Source organism: Chanodichthys erythropterus, chromosome 23, assembly GCF_024489055.1.
Source record: "Chanodichthys erythropterus isolate Z2021 chromosome 23, ASM2448905v1, whole genome shotgun sequence".
In the NCBI taxonomy this organism is placed as follows: Eukaryota; Metazoa; Chordata; class Actinopteri; order Cypriniformes; family Xenocyprididae; genus Chanodichthys; species Chanodichthys erythropterus.
Genome location: NC_090243.1, coordinates 19,565,609 through 19,582,748, shown reverse-complemented (window position 1 = coordinate 19,582,748; position 17,140 = coordinate 19,565,609). Strand labels below are relative to the sequence as shown.

At 39.1% G+C, this 17,140-nt stretch overlaps 3 gene segments (V, D, J or C); all 3 read left to right on the top strand.

Moving 5' to 3' along the window:
* The first annotated feature begins 430 nt into the window (after nt 1-430).
* LOC137014176 (immunoglobulin kappa variable 1-8-like) lies at nt 431-1,705 on the top strand. The segment is given in 3 exon segments: nt 431-621; nt 926-1,101; nt 1,184-1,705. Coding segments are annotated over 2 exon segments (372 nt in total).
* Nucleotides 1,706-4,252: 2,547 nt separating this feature from the next.
* On the top strand, nt 4,253-6,407 carry LOC137013592 (Ig kappa chain V region K29-213-like). The segment is given in 2 exon segments: nt 4,253-4,361; nt 4,458-6,407. Coding segments are annotated over 2 exon segments (387 nt in total).
* A 9,416-nt stretch (nt 6,408-15,823) lies between these two features.
* Nucleotides 15,824-16,329, top strand: LOC137013715 (Ig kappa chain V region K-25-like). The segment is given in 2 exon segments: nt 15,824-15,872; nt 15,962-16,329. Coding segments are annotated over 2 exon segments (417 nt in total).
* The last annotated feature ends 811 nt before the right edge of the window (nt 16,330-17,140 follow it).

The following is a 17,140-nucleotide window of genomic DNA, read 5'->3' as shown; positions in this document are numbered from 1 at the left end:
AACACTTAATTGTTAAATTTACCATTAATTCTAGACATAATTACATATATCAAGAAATAATTGAATATATCATAAAATACTGCCATCCACACATTAAAATACAATCAAATGTCACCAATAAGTTAAATTATTCATGTAAAATGAAAAATAACGTAAATTAATTATTAAGGAATTTTTTCAAAAACCTATTTTTTTTCTAATAAATGAATAATCATTTTAACAAATGTTTGCTGAAATAATCAAAAAACAAAATAAAACTAATAAATTAAAATATACATTTTTTAGATAATTTAAGAAAGACTTACTTCTGATCACCAGTTCAGTTCCTCCACCGAAAGTGCACCACAGTGCTTCATTCTAGTGAAAGCGTCGTACAAAAACCTCCGTCACACTCAAATGAACACAAACTCCAGCAGAGAAAGAGACGAACGACACTCACACACACTGATATGAGACTCAACAGCAGCTCTTCTCAACATTAAATAATGATTATTGGACTGAAGTGACTTTCACAGAAACAGCCTCATCATCTCTAAATGTCTCTTGATGCATGAAAACTATTAAATCTGAATAAATAATATAATCAGAAAGACTCTGTACTGATCATCACACATCTGAACTGTGAGTTTCTAAATGATCAAAGCATTTTAATAAGTTTTGATGACCTTTGACCTCTGGAATGACCTTTGACCTCTCATGGAGTTCACAGTGAAATACTTGTTTCTTTTAGAGATTCAACTCTGTCATTTGATTCATCAGAAACCTGTAGTCTGAACCAGAGACTGAATGAAAAAGAAATGATTTATAAACGTGTCCAGAAGTGAAAACACTCGTCTGTTGGATCATGAGAATAAAACACATTTAAAGCCTCAAAACTGATCAGTTTCATCTGCATGTGCTCATTTTCACGTGTGTTTTACTCCAGCAGGGTTTTTGCTCAGAGAGTCACTTTGCATCGGCTCATGCTTCAGCGCTCCGAGTGTTTATAGCGTTCAGACTCAAACACTTTATAACACACTGCTGTTTACCACGGTACAAACCCAACAAACACCATGAATCTCTTCAGCAGCTTCATCTGGATTCTGGCAGCTTTTATTCCAGGTAACAGACGTGAAAGCTCGTCATTTTTGAGTCTTTAATGTTCATTTCATCTGATTAAACACATTAATGTTGTTGTCGACAGCATCCAGAGGAATCACTGTGACTCAGCCTGAAGCTGTGACTGTTTCTGAAGGACAAAACGCCAAAATAGAGTGTAAAACTGATACTGGGATATATGGATATGGTTTAGCTTGGTATCAGCAGAAACATGGAGAAGCTCCTATACTCATCATTCATTCTGTAGATGAGCTTTATGATAGCAGTTTCAGTCGATTCAGTGGGAATGGAGAAGGAGGTGGGACGGATTTCACTCTGACCATCAGTGGAGTCCAGACTGAAGATGCTGGACATTATTACTGTCAGAGTTTCCACTATCCAAACAGTCAATATGTGTTCACACAGTGATAAAGAGTCGTACAAAAACCTCCGTCAGTCAGAGTCACAGTGACTGAACTGATACTGCAGCTGCTCACACACTTTCACACACTTTCACACACTACTGACACACAGAGGACAAACACAGGAACTACACATGTGCTCAAAACTGACTTATGACTGAAATCAGCTCTATTAGACTGTGATCTGTCCTGTGACAGACGGGTTTGACTCAAATATGCTCAGAATCAGAGAAACCAGAGTGTGTAAATTGATATGTAGATTCATATGTTGTTTTGTTTTTGTACATTAAACTACACTAAAGTCATGGTGTATCAGTAACATGCAGATGTTTTTCAAGCAGCTCCTTCATCTAAAGCTGTTTCTAAATGTATTACTCATAACTCATTTCTCATGAGCAGAAGTGAAAGTGTTCCAGTTGAGAGCGTTGAACCAATCAAAGAGTGAAACTGTGAGTTTGAGGTGAAAATCACATTTGCATTGGCAGGTTTAGTGATTGTGATCCTCTCAGAATAGAGCAGCTCCGTCTCCAGTGACCATGTTCAAACCCCAAGAGCTTCATTTGACATTTCCTGCTAAATGCAGCTGTTCTCAACTATTACAATCAATCAAAAGCAGCTGAAACTTTAGTGCAGGACTTTGAATGAACGACACACTGATCAATGATGCAGTCGGACACAAATGTAACGCGTTCAGAAGCTTTATTGAATGAACAGCAATGGCAGCACATTGAAAGACTGCTTCAGTATTGAGCTGTAAATCACGTGACTGCTGCGAATCCTGCCGGACGCTCAGATACGGCTCGTCTGGACCGGAGAAACATCAGCACTGGGAGCTCTTGAGGAACGAGGCCTCGTGATCAGCTCCGTCATGTCTTACTCTGCAGACGAAGCCATCCGCGCCTTCCCAGCGTGCTTTGCTGAGGCTCAGGACGCTGCTGCGGCTGTAGCGTCCGTCCCGCTCGCTCTCTGCGCTGGTCTGAACCCCCTCGCTGACCTCTGACCCGTCCAGCGTCCAGCTCACCGTCGCCCCCTGTGGAGAGTAAGAGCTGAGCAGGCAGAGCAGTGCGGCTGAGTCTCCAGAGATCTGCAGAGAAGAGGGCGGCAGCAGAGACACGGAGGGCTTCACTGCGGGACCAGCTGCACAAACACACACAAACAACACCAACGTCTTTAGATCATCAATTAGTCAGATGTCACACACAGTAATGGAGGAAAAATCACAATCATTTCATCTTTACAGAAATTCCACATCACTGCTTTCTTTCATAAACCACATAGTAATGATCCTGCATTTAAATTTCAATATTCTCAGTTCAAATAAAATATTCACTGCTACTAAATATATGAAGTATAAGATATATGAATAAATATAAATCAGTTCTCTGAAGCAGACATGATATACAGCAAATATTACAGTCATTTCATCTTTTCTGAATAAGGTTCAGTTTAATCTCAAACTGATTTTAAAAACATTGTCCACAAACTGATGATTTATATGTAGAAAACTAATTTAAATGATCATTTCATTATTAACTTAAAGACACTCACAATCATAATTATCAGTAAATGTAAGTTCAAATTATGAATTTTTCAAATCTTTCTCTTTGTCTGATGATGACGCCTACAAAATTAGAATTATTTTGTCCGTATCATCAAACTTTTGTTTCATGCATTACAACATTTCTGAATAATTAAATTTACCAAAAATTATGGACACAATTATGTATTTTAAGAAATAATTGAAACTATCAGAAAACATCACAATCAATATATTAAAAAACAAACAATGTTAGTTATTATAATTTCTGAAATTACTCTTGTAAAAAGAAATAAATAAAAGCAACATAAAATATGCCTTGCAATAAAAAAAGATAAATATCATGAAATATCACTGAATATAAACATGTAATTGTGAAACAGCAGACAAATTTAAAGAAACTATGAAACTATTAAATTCACCATGAAATATTGCAGTTAATTTTTTTCAAACTATTTTATAATTTTTAAAACATTGTTGCAAAATGCTTGTTTGAATAATCTAAAAACAAAACAATTATATATGAACATTTTTAGAGAATTTTAGAGACTTACTGATGGTCAGTTTAGTTCCTCCACCGAAAGTGTACCACAGTGCTTCATTCTAGTGAAAGCGTCGTACAAAAACCTCCGTCACACTCAAATGAACACAAACTCCAGCAGAGAAAGAGACGAACGACACTCACACACACTGATATGAGACTCAACAGCAGCTCTTCTCAACATTAAATAATGATTATTGGACTGATTTTCACAAAAACAAGCTTCTAAATCTTTAAATGTCTCTTGATGCATGAAAAATAAGAATATAACTGTAATAACTAAATAAATAACAAATCAAAGTAAATAATTCTTAAATAATTCCAAAAATGTATGTTCTGATCACACATTACATATCCTAATTATGGGTTTTTAAATAATCATGTATTTCTCAAAGCATTTTTAATGATTAAAGAAATTTTAAGTTTTGATGACCTGTGACCTCTGGAATGACCTTTGCCCTCACAGTGATGTACTTGTTTCTTTTAGTGATGCAACTTCAGAAAATCTTCAGAAAGCCTCTAAACTCATAATTCCATGTTTCTGAATCATAACATGAGAAAAGATCCTAAACACTGTTAGTTTTATTTGCATTATCTGTTGTAACCCTTACACAGATTTACATAGAGATTATTTGCATCGCAGCACAAGCTTCAGGAGGATTTATAACTCTGTTTTTATAAGAACTTTATAACTCTGAGTTTGAACACTGAGAATCTGATCCAACAGCAACCATGAGCTTCATCACCATCTTCATCTGGATATTAACTGTCTACTGTTTCACAGGTGAGGAAATCTGAAGTTAAACAAACTCTATTATAACTGATTATTTGTGCTAGAAATATTGTCAAAATATTTAATTCTGAATTCTTCTTGATGTAGAATCAAGAGGTGAAGTGACAGTCACTCAGACGCCTGCAGTGAAATCTGTTCGTCCAGGAGACTCAGTTACTGTATCCTGTAAAACCAGTCCTGACGTCTATCAGGGTTGGAGTAATCAACCTCTACACTGGTACTTACAGAAACCTGGAGAAGCTCCTAAACTCCTGATTTATTTAGCAAGCACCCGTCAGTCAGGAACTCCATCTAGATTCAGTGGCAGTGGATCTAACAGTGATTTCACTCTGACCATCAGTGGAGTCCAGACTGAAGATGCTGGACATTATTACTGTCAGAGTTTCCACTACATCAACAGTAAAAATGTGTTCACACAGTGATAAAGAGTCATACAAAAACCTCCGTCAGTCAGAGTCACAGTGACTGAACTGATACTGCAGCTGCTCACACACTTTCACACACTTTCACACACACTCAACAGTGAAGATTTTCATGGATATTAACTAAAATATAAAGAATTAACTTCAGTTTTTCACGTTAAGTATTTTAACACTTTATCTTATTAAATTAATCTAACTCTATATCTGTGAGGTTCATAATTTGTCCGCATGTTCTTGTTTCATCATGTATCTGCAGGTGTTTTCATGCTCCACTGAGTGAAGTTTATTTATAAAATATGAGCTAAAGCCCTGATCCAATGAAAGAGCCGAAACAAAAAAGACACAAAGAAGAGCTGAAAGACACAATTATATTTCATTTAATGACTGAAGTTTAATAAAATCACACACATAGTCTTGTGTGAAAGGCAGAAAGCAGAGCAGATGAAGCGACTGAAGCTGATGGAGAATGAATGAGTCCCTCATGTGCTGCAGAGAAACACACTGTTGGTCTCCATGAGTGAGAAGAGCAGCAGATCTCCTCTGAACACTGCCGTCTCCTCACACAGGCCGGCCGCTCCGTGTGTCCTCACAGTGTCTCCATCCACTCCTGCTGCTGCTCCAGCTGTACAGACCGTCCTTCTCCAGGAGCCCAGCGCTGCTCTCCTGAGACCTGCTGCTCCCGTCCACCTTCAGCTCAGGCTCCAGTCTGACGGGAAGCCCTTGTTGGCCACACACACCAGTGTCGCTGTGTTCAGAGAGGAGATCTCTGCGCTGACGCTCACAGAGAAATCACACTGACCAGCGGCTTTCCTTTAGGATTCGAGAGAAAACTGGGAGAAATTCTCCAACAGTGAGAGAAACAACATGAAGAAGAAAATCACATCATTATTCTATAAACACATTAATGATCAAACTCCTTCACATGAAAAGAGAAAATGTTGAAAATAACGTTCACATTATGGTAAATATTAATTATGATATAACTTATAAACTATCATGGAGTTTTGAATCACCACAAAAAATGCAGGAATTCATGCAATTCAAGACGACAACATTTAAAATTGTGGGTAAATGTAACATGGAAGTTACTGTAACAGGGACAGGTCGCTCTAAGCACCTGATACTGGACCAGTGATTAGGTTCGTTACAGGAGGGTAAGTAACCGGGACACACAAGGACACAGATAATAACTGGAAATGTCTTTGTATTTTGTTTGAGCAAAAAAATAATAAAACAATTGTAACACAGTCACAATAACAATTAAATAAAATAAATAAAACCAAATGAAATGATTGTTTCTTTTCAATGCCCTGTTGTTGTTTTTTTCGTTTTTTATATCTTTGAGCTCTGTTTACTATTTGCTTCTAGTTATTATATAGTTATTGTTTATGTTTCAGTTGTTTAGTTTCTAATTTAGTTTATAGATATTCAGTTTCACTACTTTTAGTTTAATAAGAGTTTTTCTTATCTTTGGGTTATTAGTTTGTTTTTTTTGTTCAACACTTTTATATTTTACTCATAGAAAAGATTAACCCAAATTGAAACAAATGAGGAAAGAAAATTACATCCCAGTAGTACAATTCGAACAATTCGAAAACAATTCAACTCTTCAAACAATATAACAGTCTGAATGTTCCTTTGTCAGCCAAAGTGAGAAAAAAATGTTGGTGTGTGCAAAAAGTCTCTAAGTGTAGATGTAGATGAAGGCTGTATTTCAACAGTCAATAGTCGATGAAGGGAAGAAAAAAACAGATCCTACAGATCGGAATGTACTCAATGAAATAGATTCCACCTGATCAGCAGAAAAGCATCAATCCAGGGGTGTGCACGGGACTTCTCTGTCTGCATCTCTCGTACGTTGGTTGGGAGGCTCGCCATCTCGGTGTTCAATGAAATCACAGAAAAAAACCTGACCAAATCCGGGGGGGGGGTTAATATACTTTTAACATCCCGCATCGGATTTTACAAGGGGTTCTCAATTAGTAGTCATCAGCGGCAATATCAACAATAACATTCTCAGATTGATCTTTGCTCACTCTCTCGTGATCAGCAATGCGTGTATCTCTCATTGCTCCCGCGTCTCGTCTCGATGACGTCACGCGCGGTCTCAATTTAGACTAAATATATCATTTAAGCAATTTGTCACTTTATCAATTTATTATTTCATTATTTCACACTGCAATGACTTTAATCAGCTTTATGTTTAATATTTTCAACATTTTATTAGAATTATAATTATTTCAAAATTATATTATTTACTTTGTTTCTTATATAACTGAATTCTAACCTGTGTTACACCCTCCCCTCTTAAATCTATGCAAGTCCCTTTGCATAGCTAAAACTTAAGACTTTAGAGCTTGGGGTGTTCTGCAAGTGATTCTACAAAAGCAGTGTTCAGTCCTTGAAGCAGGGATTGGATAATGGATATCATTGGGTTTCCCATTTCTGGGTAAGTCAGTCTTTTTGACTTCTGCTTCACTCTTTTGGACCTTCTTAACTGAATTTCATCCTCACTTGCACTTTGATCTGTTTCTTCCACAGGTTCAGCAAATTCAGCAGATTCAGCTGATTCTACTCTGCTTCTCCTCAATGGAACATCAGGTACACTTTCCTCAACTTGAACAGCTTGTGTGTTATCGTCCTTCTCGTTTTCATCAGGTACATCCAGTGTTTGCTGCTCTACTTGAGGTAAGTGGTTTCTTTCTTTCAGGTTTTCCTTTACAGGTCCTGTTCCACAGGATGAAGACTGGGTTTCAGGTAAGTACTGAATATCAGGTAAGTGTTCCATTCCAGATGAATCATTTCTTCTGGGTACATTTCTTGCATTCACAGTCTCTGAACCATGACTTGGGACAGATGTTTGAATTTCAGAATCAGAGTTAGAAGAAACGTCTTTAGGTTCTCTGACCACACTGTACTCTCTGATGAACCTTTGTGTAGTAATGGCTGGAACTTCAGAGAATTGAGGTACATAGTCATCTTCATCGGAACTTTGATAGTTTTCCTGACATTCATCCGGTGCCTCATCTCTGTTTTGTCTGGTTACCCGCTTTTTCTGAGGTTTTGTTACATCAGTTTCTTCTTCCATCAGCGGCGGTAAGAATCCACAAGGTAACAACAAATCTCTGTGTAATGTTCGTAAGGGACCTTCTTGTCTTTCGGGTTTCACTGTATAGACAGGTAATTCACCAGCACGACTCACTACAATGTGTACCATGGGATCCCATCTGTCAGCTAATTTGTGTTTTCCGCGTACCCTCACATTTCTGACCAGGACACGGTCACCTTCCTCGAGAGAAGACTCAGTTACTTTATGGTCAAAGCGGACTTTGTTTCTTTCTGCGGTTTTGGCTGCATTCTTCTGGGCTAATTTGTAGCTCTCCTGAAGGTGAGTTTTTAATGACTGCACATATTGTGAATGGAATTTAGGACTGTCACAGTTCACTGCGGTGTTGAAAATCAAGTCTACTGGTAGTCTTGGTTGGCGTCCGAACATAAGTTCGTATGGTGTGAAACCGGTTGTCTCGTGTTTTGTGCAGTTATAAGCGTGCACAAGGGGTTTTACAAAGTCTTTCCAGCGAGTTTTCTCTTGAGATTTCAAGGTACCGAGCATTCCTAGCAGCGTGCGGTTGAAACGCTCGACCGGGTTCCCTCTAGGATGGTACGGTGTAGTTCTGACTTTTCTGATACCAGCAATTTCACAGAGTTCTTTGATCGTTTTGGATTCAAAGTCGGGTCCTTGATCGCTGTGGAGCTTTTCAGGCACACCATAATGCACTATGAAGTGTTCCCACAGAGTTTTAGCAACCGTTCGGGCTTTTTGGTTTGGGGTGGGGATTGCGACCGCATACTTGGTGAAGAAGTCTGTTATTACCAAGATGTCTTTGGTGTTACTACGGTCGGGTTCCAATGACAAAAAGTCCATGCACACTAACTCTAGTGGCCGAGTAACTTGGATGTTCACTAGTGGAGCGGCTCTTTCCGGTAAGGATTTTCTGCACACACAGCGATTACAGGTTTTGACTTTATTTTCGACATCCATGGCCATTCTGGGCCAATAGAAGCGGGACCGAATGAGATCAAGGGTCCGTTCTATTCCCATGTGACCCATATTATCGTGTAGACTCTCCATGATCATGGCTCTTAAGTCAGGTGGTAGAACAAGCTGGTAAGTTGTACAGTCTCCAACGGCTCTCTTGCGATAGAGAATACCATCCTTTAACTCAAGTCTTTTCCATTCTCTCAACAGGAAAGGAAGTTCTGGAAACTCACGTCTAAGTACAGGTAAGACAGTACATCCTGACTCCAGTTGAATAATTATCTCCCGCATGACTGGATCATTTCTCTGTTTTTCTTTCAGTTCCTGTTCTGACATGCAGGGAACAACAGAAGAGCCTTCCATATGCTCGTAATCTTCAGGAATTGCGCCTGGATTCATGGAAAGTGACTCAACAAGAGTGATACAATTACTGTCACCTGCTTGACATAAGGAATGTTTTTCAAAGACTGCTTGCATTGCATCCATGGAAACTGAGATGGAATTGGCCATTTCAGGTGAATGGTACAAAGTAAACTGGCGTATTCGATCTTGTTCCTTTTGAGATGCAGGATCATTTACCAGATCACCATGAGGTCGTCTCGAAAGTGCATCCGCATCGAGATTGTTCTTTCCAGGTCGATACTGGAGAGTAAAGGAAAAGGTAGACAAAGCAGACAACCACCTATAGCTTGTTGCATCCAACTTGGCTGACGTTAAGACGTAAGTAAGGGGGTTACTGTCCGTGATCACCTTGAAACTGCTTCCATAAAGGTAATCGCAAAACTTTTCAGTAACTGCCCACTTCAAGGCTAGGAATTCCAGCTTGTGAGCAGGATACCGGGCTTCGCTCCTTGACAACCCTCGACTGGCGTATGCAATTACTCGTAGCACTCCCTCTTGCTCCTGATAGAGCGCTGCACCTAGTCCAGTGGTGCTCGCGTCTGTATGTAGCACATACGGCAACCCAGGATCTGCGAATCCTAACACTGGTGCTTCGGTAAGTTTTGAGATGAGTGCTTCGAATGCTTGCTGACAGTCAGCTGTCCATCGCTCTCCGAAAGGTATTTTGGGGTCAAGGTAAGTCCTCTCCTTACTTTTCATCCTGCAACTTTTCTGAAGCGGAGGATATCCCACAGTTATTTCATTCAATGGCCTCACTATTTTCGCATAGTCCTTGATAAATCGCCGGTAATAACCGGAGAACCCTAGGAAGGAACGAAGCTCTTTCAAGTTCTTCGGACTTGGCCAGGTCTTGATGGCTTCTATTTTCTGGGGATCAGTCTCCACACCGTTTTCTGAGACGATGTGACCAAGATACTTCACTGACGTCTGGAAAAACTTGCATTTCTCCAACGAAAGCTTTAATCCATAATCTTTCAAACGTCCTACAACATGAAGAAGACGTCTTTCGTGCTCTTCTAGGGTATCTGAGAAGACAATCAAATCGTCCAAGAACACTAGGACTTCTGAGAGGTTGATGTCACCCATGCACTTCTCCATCAGCCTTTGGAATGTGCTGGGAGCGTTCGTGATACCTTGGGGCATCCTATTAAACTCCCAAAAACCTAATGGGCACACGAAAGCGGTCTTGGGTTTGTCTTTCTCTTCTAGTTCGATCTGGTAATACCCAGATTTAAGATCGAGCACTGAGAACCATTTTGAACCTCGAAGTGCTGAAAAGGTTTCCTCCAAGTTGGGTAAGGCATATGCATCCTTGATAGTCTGCGTATTCAACTTGCGGTAGTCGATGCAAAGTCTTATATCGCCGTTCTTCTTCCTTACTACGACAATAGGGGAGGAGAAGGATGACTCCGATTCACGGATGATACCAGCATCAAGCAATTCCTCTAAATGTCTGCGGACAGCTTCAAGATCATTGGGATGGATCGGTCTTGCTTTGTGCTTGAATGGGGTTTTGTCGTGTAATTTAATTGTGTGTTTCACTTTGCTCGTTTGTCCAACATCCATGTCGTGCAATGCAAAGACTTCGGGCATGGCGCGCAGTTTCTGAGTGATTCTTCTCTTCCACTCTTCTGGCAAACTGGAATCACCGAAGTCAAAGCAAAGTTCTTTGGTGGATTTTGCATGGATAATTGACTCTGAGCAATCAGGTTGCACAACATTGTCCGACATCACTTTCTGCAGTGCATGAATATCTGCTATCACACTTTTCCCCGGGATGATGATATCATGCTCTGTCTCATTCTTCAACACCACTGGGACTTTACGCGATGGATGCCGAGGTAGATTGAGTAAGCAACTGGCAACTAGCAATCCTCCTGGAAAAGGTGAATACGAAGGAGGTTCCATCACAGCCCATTTTTCGGCTACTTGTCCCTTTACACTCACCACTCCTTCAAGAACAACATTTTGACCCGCAGGAACAACAGTAGGGGTAACATCAGGAAGCCTAACGATTCCTATGCTGCTGTTTACTTTCTGCTGGCGCCTGTGTTCGATGGTCTGGATTACAGCTTTGTAACCAAATGGAACGGCTCGACAGACTGAATCATTTGTTTCAAGATGTTTGTCATATGCGAGATCTAAGGTGTTCGTGCCTATTAGCACCTTTGGTTGGGCAGTGCCGCCGGTTTCTGGAATGACCAGGGCAAGAGTAGACACCTCAACGTCAGATCCAAGAAAGTCTCTGGGGAATGCAATGTTCACTTCAACAAACCCCAGGTAGGGTACTGCTTGACCATTGGCTGCTTCTATTTCCAGCAGGTCATCTAGAGAAGTTATGCTTAGTCCAGGCAAATTCTGCTCATAAAACGAATGGGAAATGGTGGTCACTTGAGACCCTGTGTCAAGTAGACAAGAACAAGGTTTTCCCTCAATGTTCACTTGAGCAGTGCATTTCGTACCAATTAATCCTTTGGGTAGACCAACTGGATGGTTTCTATCATAGGACTTCAAGTTGCTCATGTTCACTGGTTTCTTGAGACTATTCTGACAAGTGACAGCCCTCGTACGTCTCGCTACAAAGGCTGGGCGGCGTTTAAAGTTCCTGAGGCACTTGGGCCATACTGACTATCCCATAGGACTTGACGTTCTCTCAACTGCTTTCTCTTATCGGTTACAAGGGACGGGTTTGGATCATTTTCACAAATTGAAACAACATGTCCGTCCTCGCCACATCGAAAGCAATAGCCTGGCTTAGGCCTGTGAGGTTGCTTATGGTCAGCTGTAGGAGGGTCTTTGCGAACTTGTGTGTTTGTTTGCTTCGATTTACTTGAATTGCTCTTTGGCTCTGAGTTCTTTTGTACTCTGAGCTTTGCCATCTGGCTCTGGAGCTCTGTGACTTGCTGCTTTAGCTCAAGAACAGAATCATTTGACGGCAACTCACTTTGTCTTGTCGGTTTGCTCCTCTGCTTAGCGAGCTGGCTCTGAAGTTTAGCGATTTGTTTCTTTAATTCGGCCACTTCTGCATGTTCTGACACTTCATTGTGGTTCAGATCAAGAGGGTTAGCAGTGACGACATGGGAACTGGCTCTTTGTCTCTGTACTCCTAAATGCTGCTTCATGCGACTTTCTTTTGTGAAGTATTTGTTTTCTTCACTTCGCAACTGCAGAAGTAGCTCAGGGAATGGAGGGGGTTTGTTCCTTTTTTGTTCAAGCTGAAGCTTGGCTATTAGCGTGTCATCCCAACAGCCCCGACAGAATTGTTTCAGGAGCTGCCGGTCAGCTTCATCAACAGGAATACCGCCTCTTTTCATCACTTTGAGAAGGTTGGTGTACAATCGTTGCAAGTACAAAGAAGGTTTTTCCCCTGCATTCTGTAGCGTGTTCAGAAACTTAGCGAAGAGATCATCACCATCTTCTATGGTGTCGAAAGCAGAATCTAAAACATCAAGGTAAGCAGCAGGTAAGGCTTTTGCACCTAACTGCTTGACAATCTCTGACGCTGGCGGCAGCAGGCTGTCTAAGATCTTCTTGGAACGATGTAAGTCAGACAGTGAAGGATCTTGGAGAATTAACTCTACACTGTTGCGCCAGGTTTCATAATCAACTTCGCCAATAGGTCGGGGAACTTTGCCTGAGAAAACTCTTAGCCTGAATGACGCACTAGAGGTTGAAGCTCCATCACTTTTCACAATGTGCTCAATGATCATTCTTTGGACTTCAGATGGGTTCACATCTTTTGTCTCAAGTGTGGGTGAGAAACTTCCTGTGCTAACTCTTTGGACTGTATCAGAGTTCCTTCTCTCGTCTGAATGCTCAGTTCGCTTGGTTGGAAACGGAATGTCAGGGGGAGAATAACCAGACATTTGAGATGACTCAAGATCATTGGCATCAGCTGGATTGTCAGCGGCATCGGTTGCGTTTGCAAGAAGCTGCTCTTTCAAGAGATCGTCGAAAGTTCTGCCACTGAGCTTTGCTATCCTCTTCAATTCAGCAAAATAATGGGTTGTGGCACTCTCAGTAACTGCTGACGTATAGACACTTGATAGAAGCTTTATGTGGTAAGCAACATTGTGTGGGCTCTTGAAAGTGTAGGGCAACAGAGGTTTGAGAGCCACTATTGCAGAACCACTGCCATACTCTACAATGACTTCTCTATGGTAAGGTGATTTGGGATCGTCTATGGTAAGGTGTCTATGGATACTACCATATTTTTTCAGGAAGTCAGTTAGATCTTCGTCAATTTCTGTGTTGGTCAGTCCACTAATTATTACTGCGTTTTCAATTAAAACGTTTTCAAGATCAATTACTTCCATTTTTTCTTTTGTCTTTTGTGTCCTTCAGAATTTAAAAATTTACAACTATACCACTCCTGGCTGCTGGCTCGCCACTTCTGTAACATGGAAGTTACTGTAACAGGGACAGGTCGCTCTAAGCACCTGATACTGGACCAGTGATTAGGTTCGTTACAGGAGGGTAAGTAACCGGGACACACAAGGACACAGATAATAACTGGAAATGTCTTTGTATTTTGTTTGAGCAAAAAAATAATAAAACAATTGTAACACAGTCACAATAACAATTAAATAAAATAAATAAAACCAAATGAAATGATTGTTTCTTTTCAATGCCCTGTTGTTGTTTTTTTCGTTTTTTATATCTTTGAGCTCTGTTTACTATTTGCTTCTAGTTATTATATAGTTATTGTTTATGTTTCAGTTGTTTAGTTTCTAATTTAGTTTATAGATATTCAGTTTCACTACTTTTAGTTTAATAAGAGTTTTTCTTATCTTTGGGTTATTAGTTTGTTTTTTTTGTTCAACACTTTTATATTTTACTCATAGAAAAGATTAACCCAAATTGAAACAAATGAGGAAAGAAAATTACATCCCAGTAGTACAATTCGAACAATTCGAAAACAATTCAACTCTTCAAACAATATAACAGTCTGAATGTTCCTTTGTCAGCCAAAGTGAGAAAAAAAATGTTGGTGTGTGCAAAAAGTCTCTAAGTGTAGATGTAGATGAAGGCTGTATTTCAACAGTCAATAGTCGATGAAGGGAAGAAAAAAACAGATCCTACAGATCGGAATGTACTCAATGAAATAGATTCCACCTGATCAGCAGAAAAGCATCAATCCAGGGGTGTGCACGGGACTTCTCTGTCTGCATCTCTCGTACGTTGGTTGGGAGGCTCGCCATCTCGGTGTTCAATGAAATCACAGAAAAAAACCTGACCAAATCCGGGGGGGGGGGGTTAATATACTTTTAACATCCCGCATCGGATTTTACAAGGGGTTCTCAATTAGTAGTCATCAGCGGCAATATCAACAATAACATTCTCAGATTGATCTTTGCTCACTCTCTCGTGATCAGCAATGCGTGTATCTCTCATTGCTCCCGCGTCTCGTCTCGATGACGTCACGCGCGGTCTCAATTTAGACTAAATATATCATTTAAGCAATTTGTCACTTTATCAATTTATTATTTCATTATTTCACACTGCAATGACTTTAATCTGCTTTATGTTTAATATTTTCAACATTTTATTAGAATTATAATTATTTCAAAATTATATTATTTACTTTGTTTCTTATATAACTGAATTCTAACCTGTGTTACATAAAACTTTGTTTAAAATCACAAAGGAAACATTGTGTGTCTCATCCATTATAACTTTAAAGTTAATTTCCTCAAATATGAACCTTTTTTTTCTCTTGATGTATCTGACCGAGCCACTTCAATAAGAGAAATACAATAATGAACATTATTTGCAGTTTGGAAATATTGAAGTTCATTTAACAATCAACTATTAAAAAATCGATCAATTTGCAGCTTAAAAACAGCTTTAGTAAAAAAATCAACACGCTAACATTGACATTTTAAGTTTAATTGTTGTCTTAAATTTTCAAGTGGTGCCAAAATACCATAGTGTTTTCTTTCACTTTTAACCATTTATAATTTTTGAATTATCTGTGAGGAAAAAAGAGCTGAAAATTCATAAAATCAAGTAGAAATGACTGTTACTATGACTATAACAAATGATTGTTACTAGTTCAGTGAATGAAAACAAAGATCCAATGAAAATAAAGAAAATCATCTTTACAGTGTTTACTGACAAACATTCAATGTGTAACTGCACAAAAAATATTTAAAAATATGAACAAGCTGAAAGTGCTTCATTTCTATAAAGTGCTACAAAGTATTTAACAGTCAGTTGTTGTATTAATAATATTAATATTAATATTAATATGTGATGATTTACTTACTGCCAACATCAGTTTGGTTTCTAAATATCTCACAGCAGATATTCAGATTAATATACTGAAGTTGGTCTTGATCTATTCAGAATTGAACTGAATGATTTGTAATAGTTTGGCTATTAGAAGATTGAATGATATTAAAAAGACTGATTTTTACTAGAAGTTCACTTCAGTAATTGTATTTTGTGTCTGTTAATGAGTGACTGTCTTCAGGTAAATGATCTGGAGTGTGTTTGCATATTGATCAGATGCTTCAGTGCTCTGAGAGTGTTTATAGTGCTGTGAGTTTAACACTTCATCACTGACACACACAACAATCTTCATCAACATGACCTTCATCATCATCTTCATCTGGACTCTCACAGTGTTTGCTCAAGGTTTGTGGAGCACAAGTTTGATATCAATTCATTTCTTCAAGTATATTGTCAAAGTTTTGAGTTGATTTTCTTCTTGTTGTGTGTTTCAGAGTGTAGAGGACAGATCACCGTCACTCAGAGTCCCTCAATGACAGCAGCTCAACCAGGACAAACTGTGAACATCAACTGTAAAACCAGCAGAAATGTGTACATTTCTACAGTATCGGGGTGGTTGGGGGGTGCTATAAGTAAAACTTACTATTTCAGCTGGTACTTACAGAAACCTGGAGAAGCTCTTCAACTGCTTATATCTCGAGCAACAGACCGCAATAATGGAACTGATTCTAGAGTCAGAGGCAGTAGTTCATCTGCAAGTGATTTCACTCTGACCATCAGTGGAGTCCAGACTGAAGATGCTGGACATTATTACTGTCAGAGTTATCACTACATCAACAGCGAAAATGTGTTCACACAGTGATAAAGAGTCGTACAAAAACCTCCGTCAGTCAGAGTCACAGTGACTGAACTGATACTGCAGCTGCTCACACACTTTCACACACTTTCACACACACTCAACAGCAGAAACACAAATATGATCTTAATATCAGCTTTGTTGAGCTTCATCAGTCTTTCTTCAGATAATTAGAAATTCTTTTGATGTTATCATCATTTTTAGATCATTTATGGTTTATTTATCCTCATTTCTACTCACTCAATATTTTAAAGTCACTGATATTTTTGATCATGTACATTTATTATTATTTCTTCCTAATCTTAGTTATACTGTAAACTACTTATACTTAGCTATACTCTTACACTACACAATCAATCTCTGACTGGATTTACATCGTGTTTGCATTGTTAGTTATGGTGAAAGCATTTCTGGAGTGCAGAAATTTAGTTGTAATGACGAGATCACTGCATTCACACCATCAACAGACTGTCTGTCATCTGCTCAGTTTCTCATCACTGCAACCTTCCCTGTGATGAACAGATCTAAATATAAGACAATAATCAACACTTTTCACCATTCGTTAATCTAGGATGTACATGTGCATTAAAGCTGTCTAAAGACCAAGAGTTTGTCTTACATTGGCCATATAACCAGTTACGTCCAATTTGTAGGTCACTATATTAGGCAGTCTGTATGTATCCTTTGGCTCAACCAATGACTTTAGGCCAGGACTACAGTACCTGTTTGTCACTTTGGGCACAATTACACATAGTACTATAAAATAACTATTGTCAATATTGAGTTTAACAAACAAGGGCTCGTACAGCCACAGTTG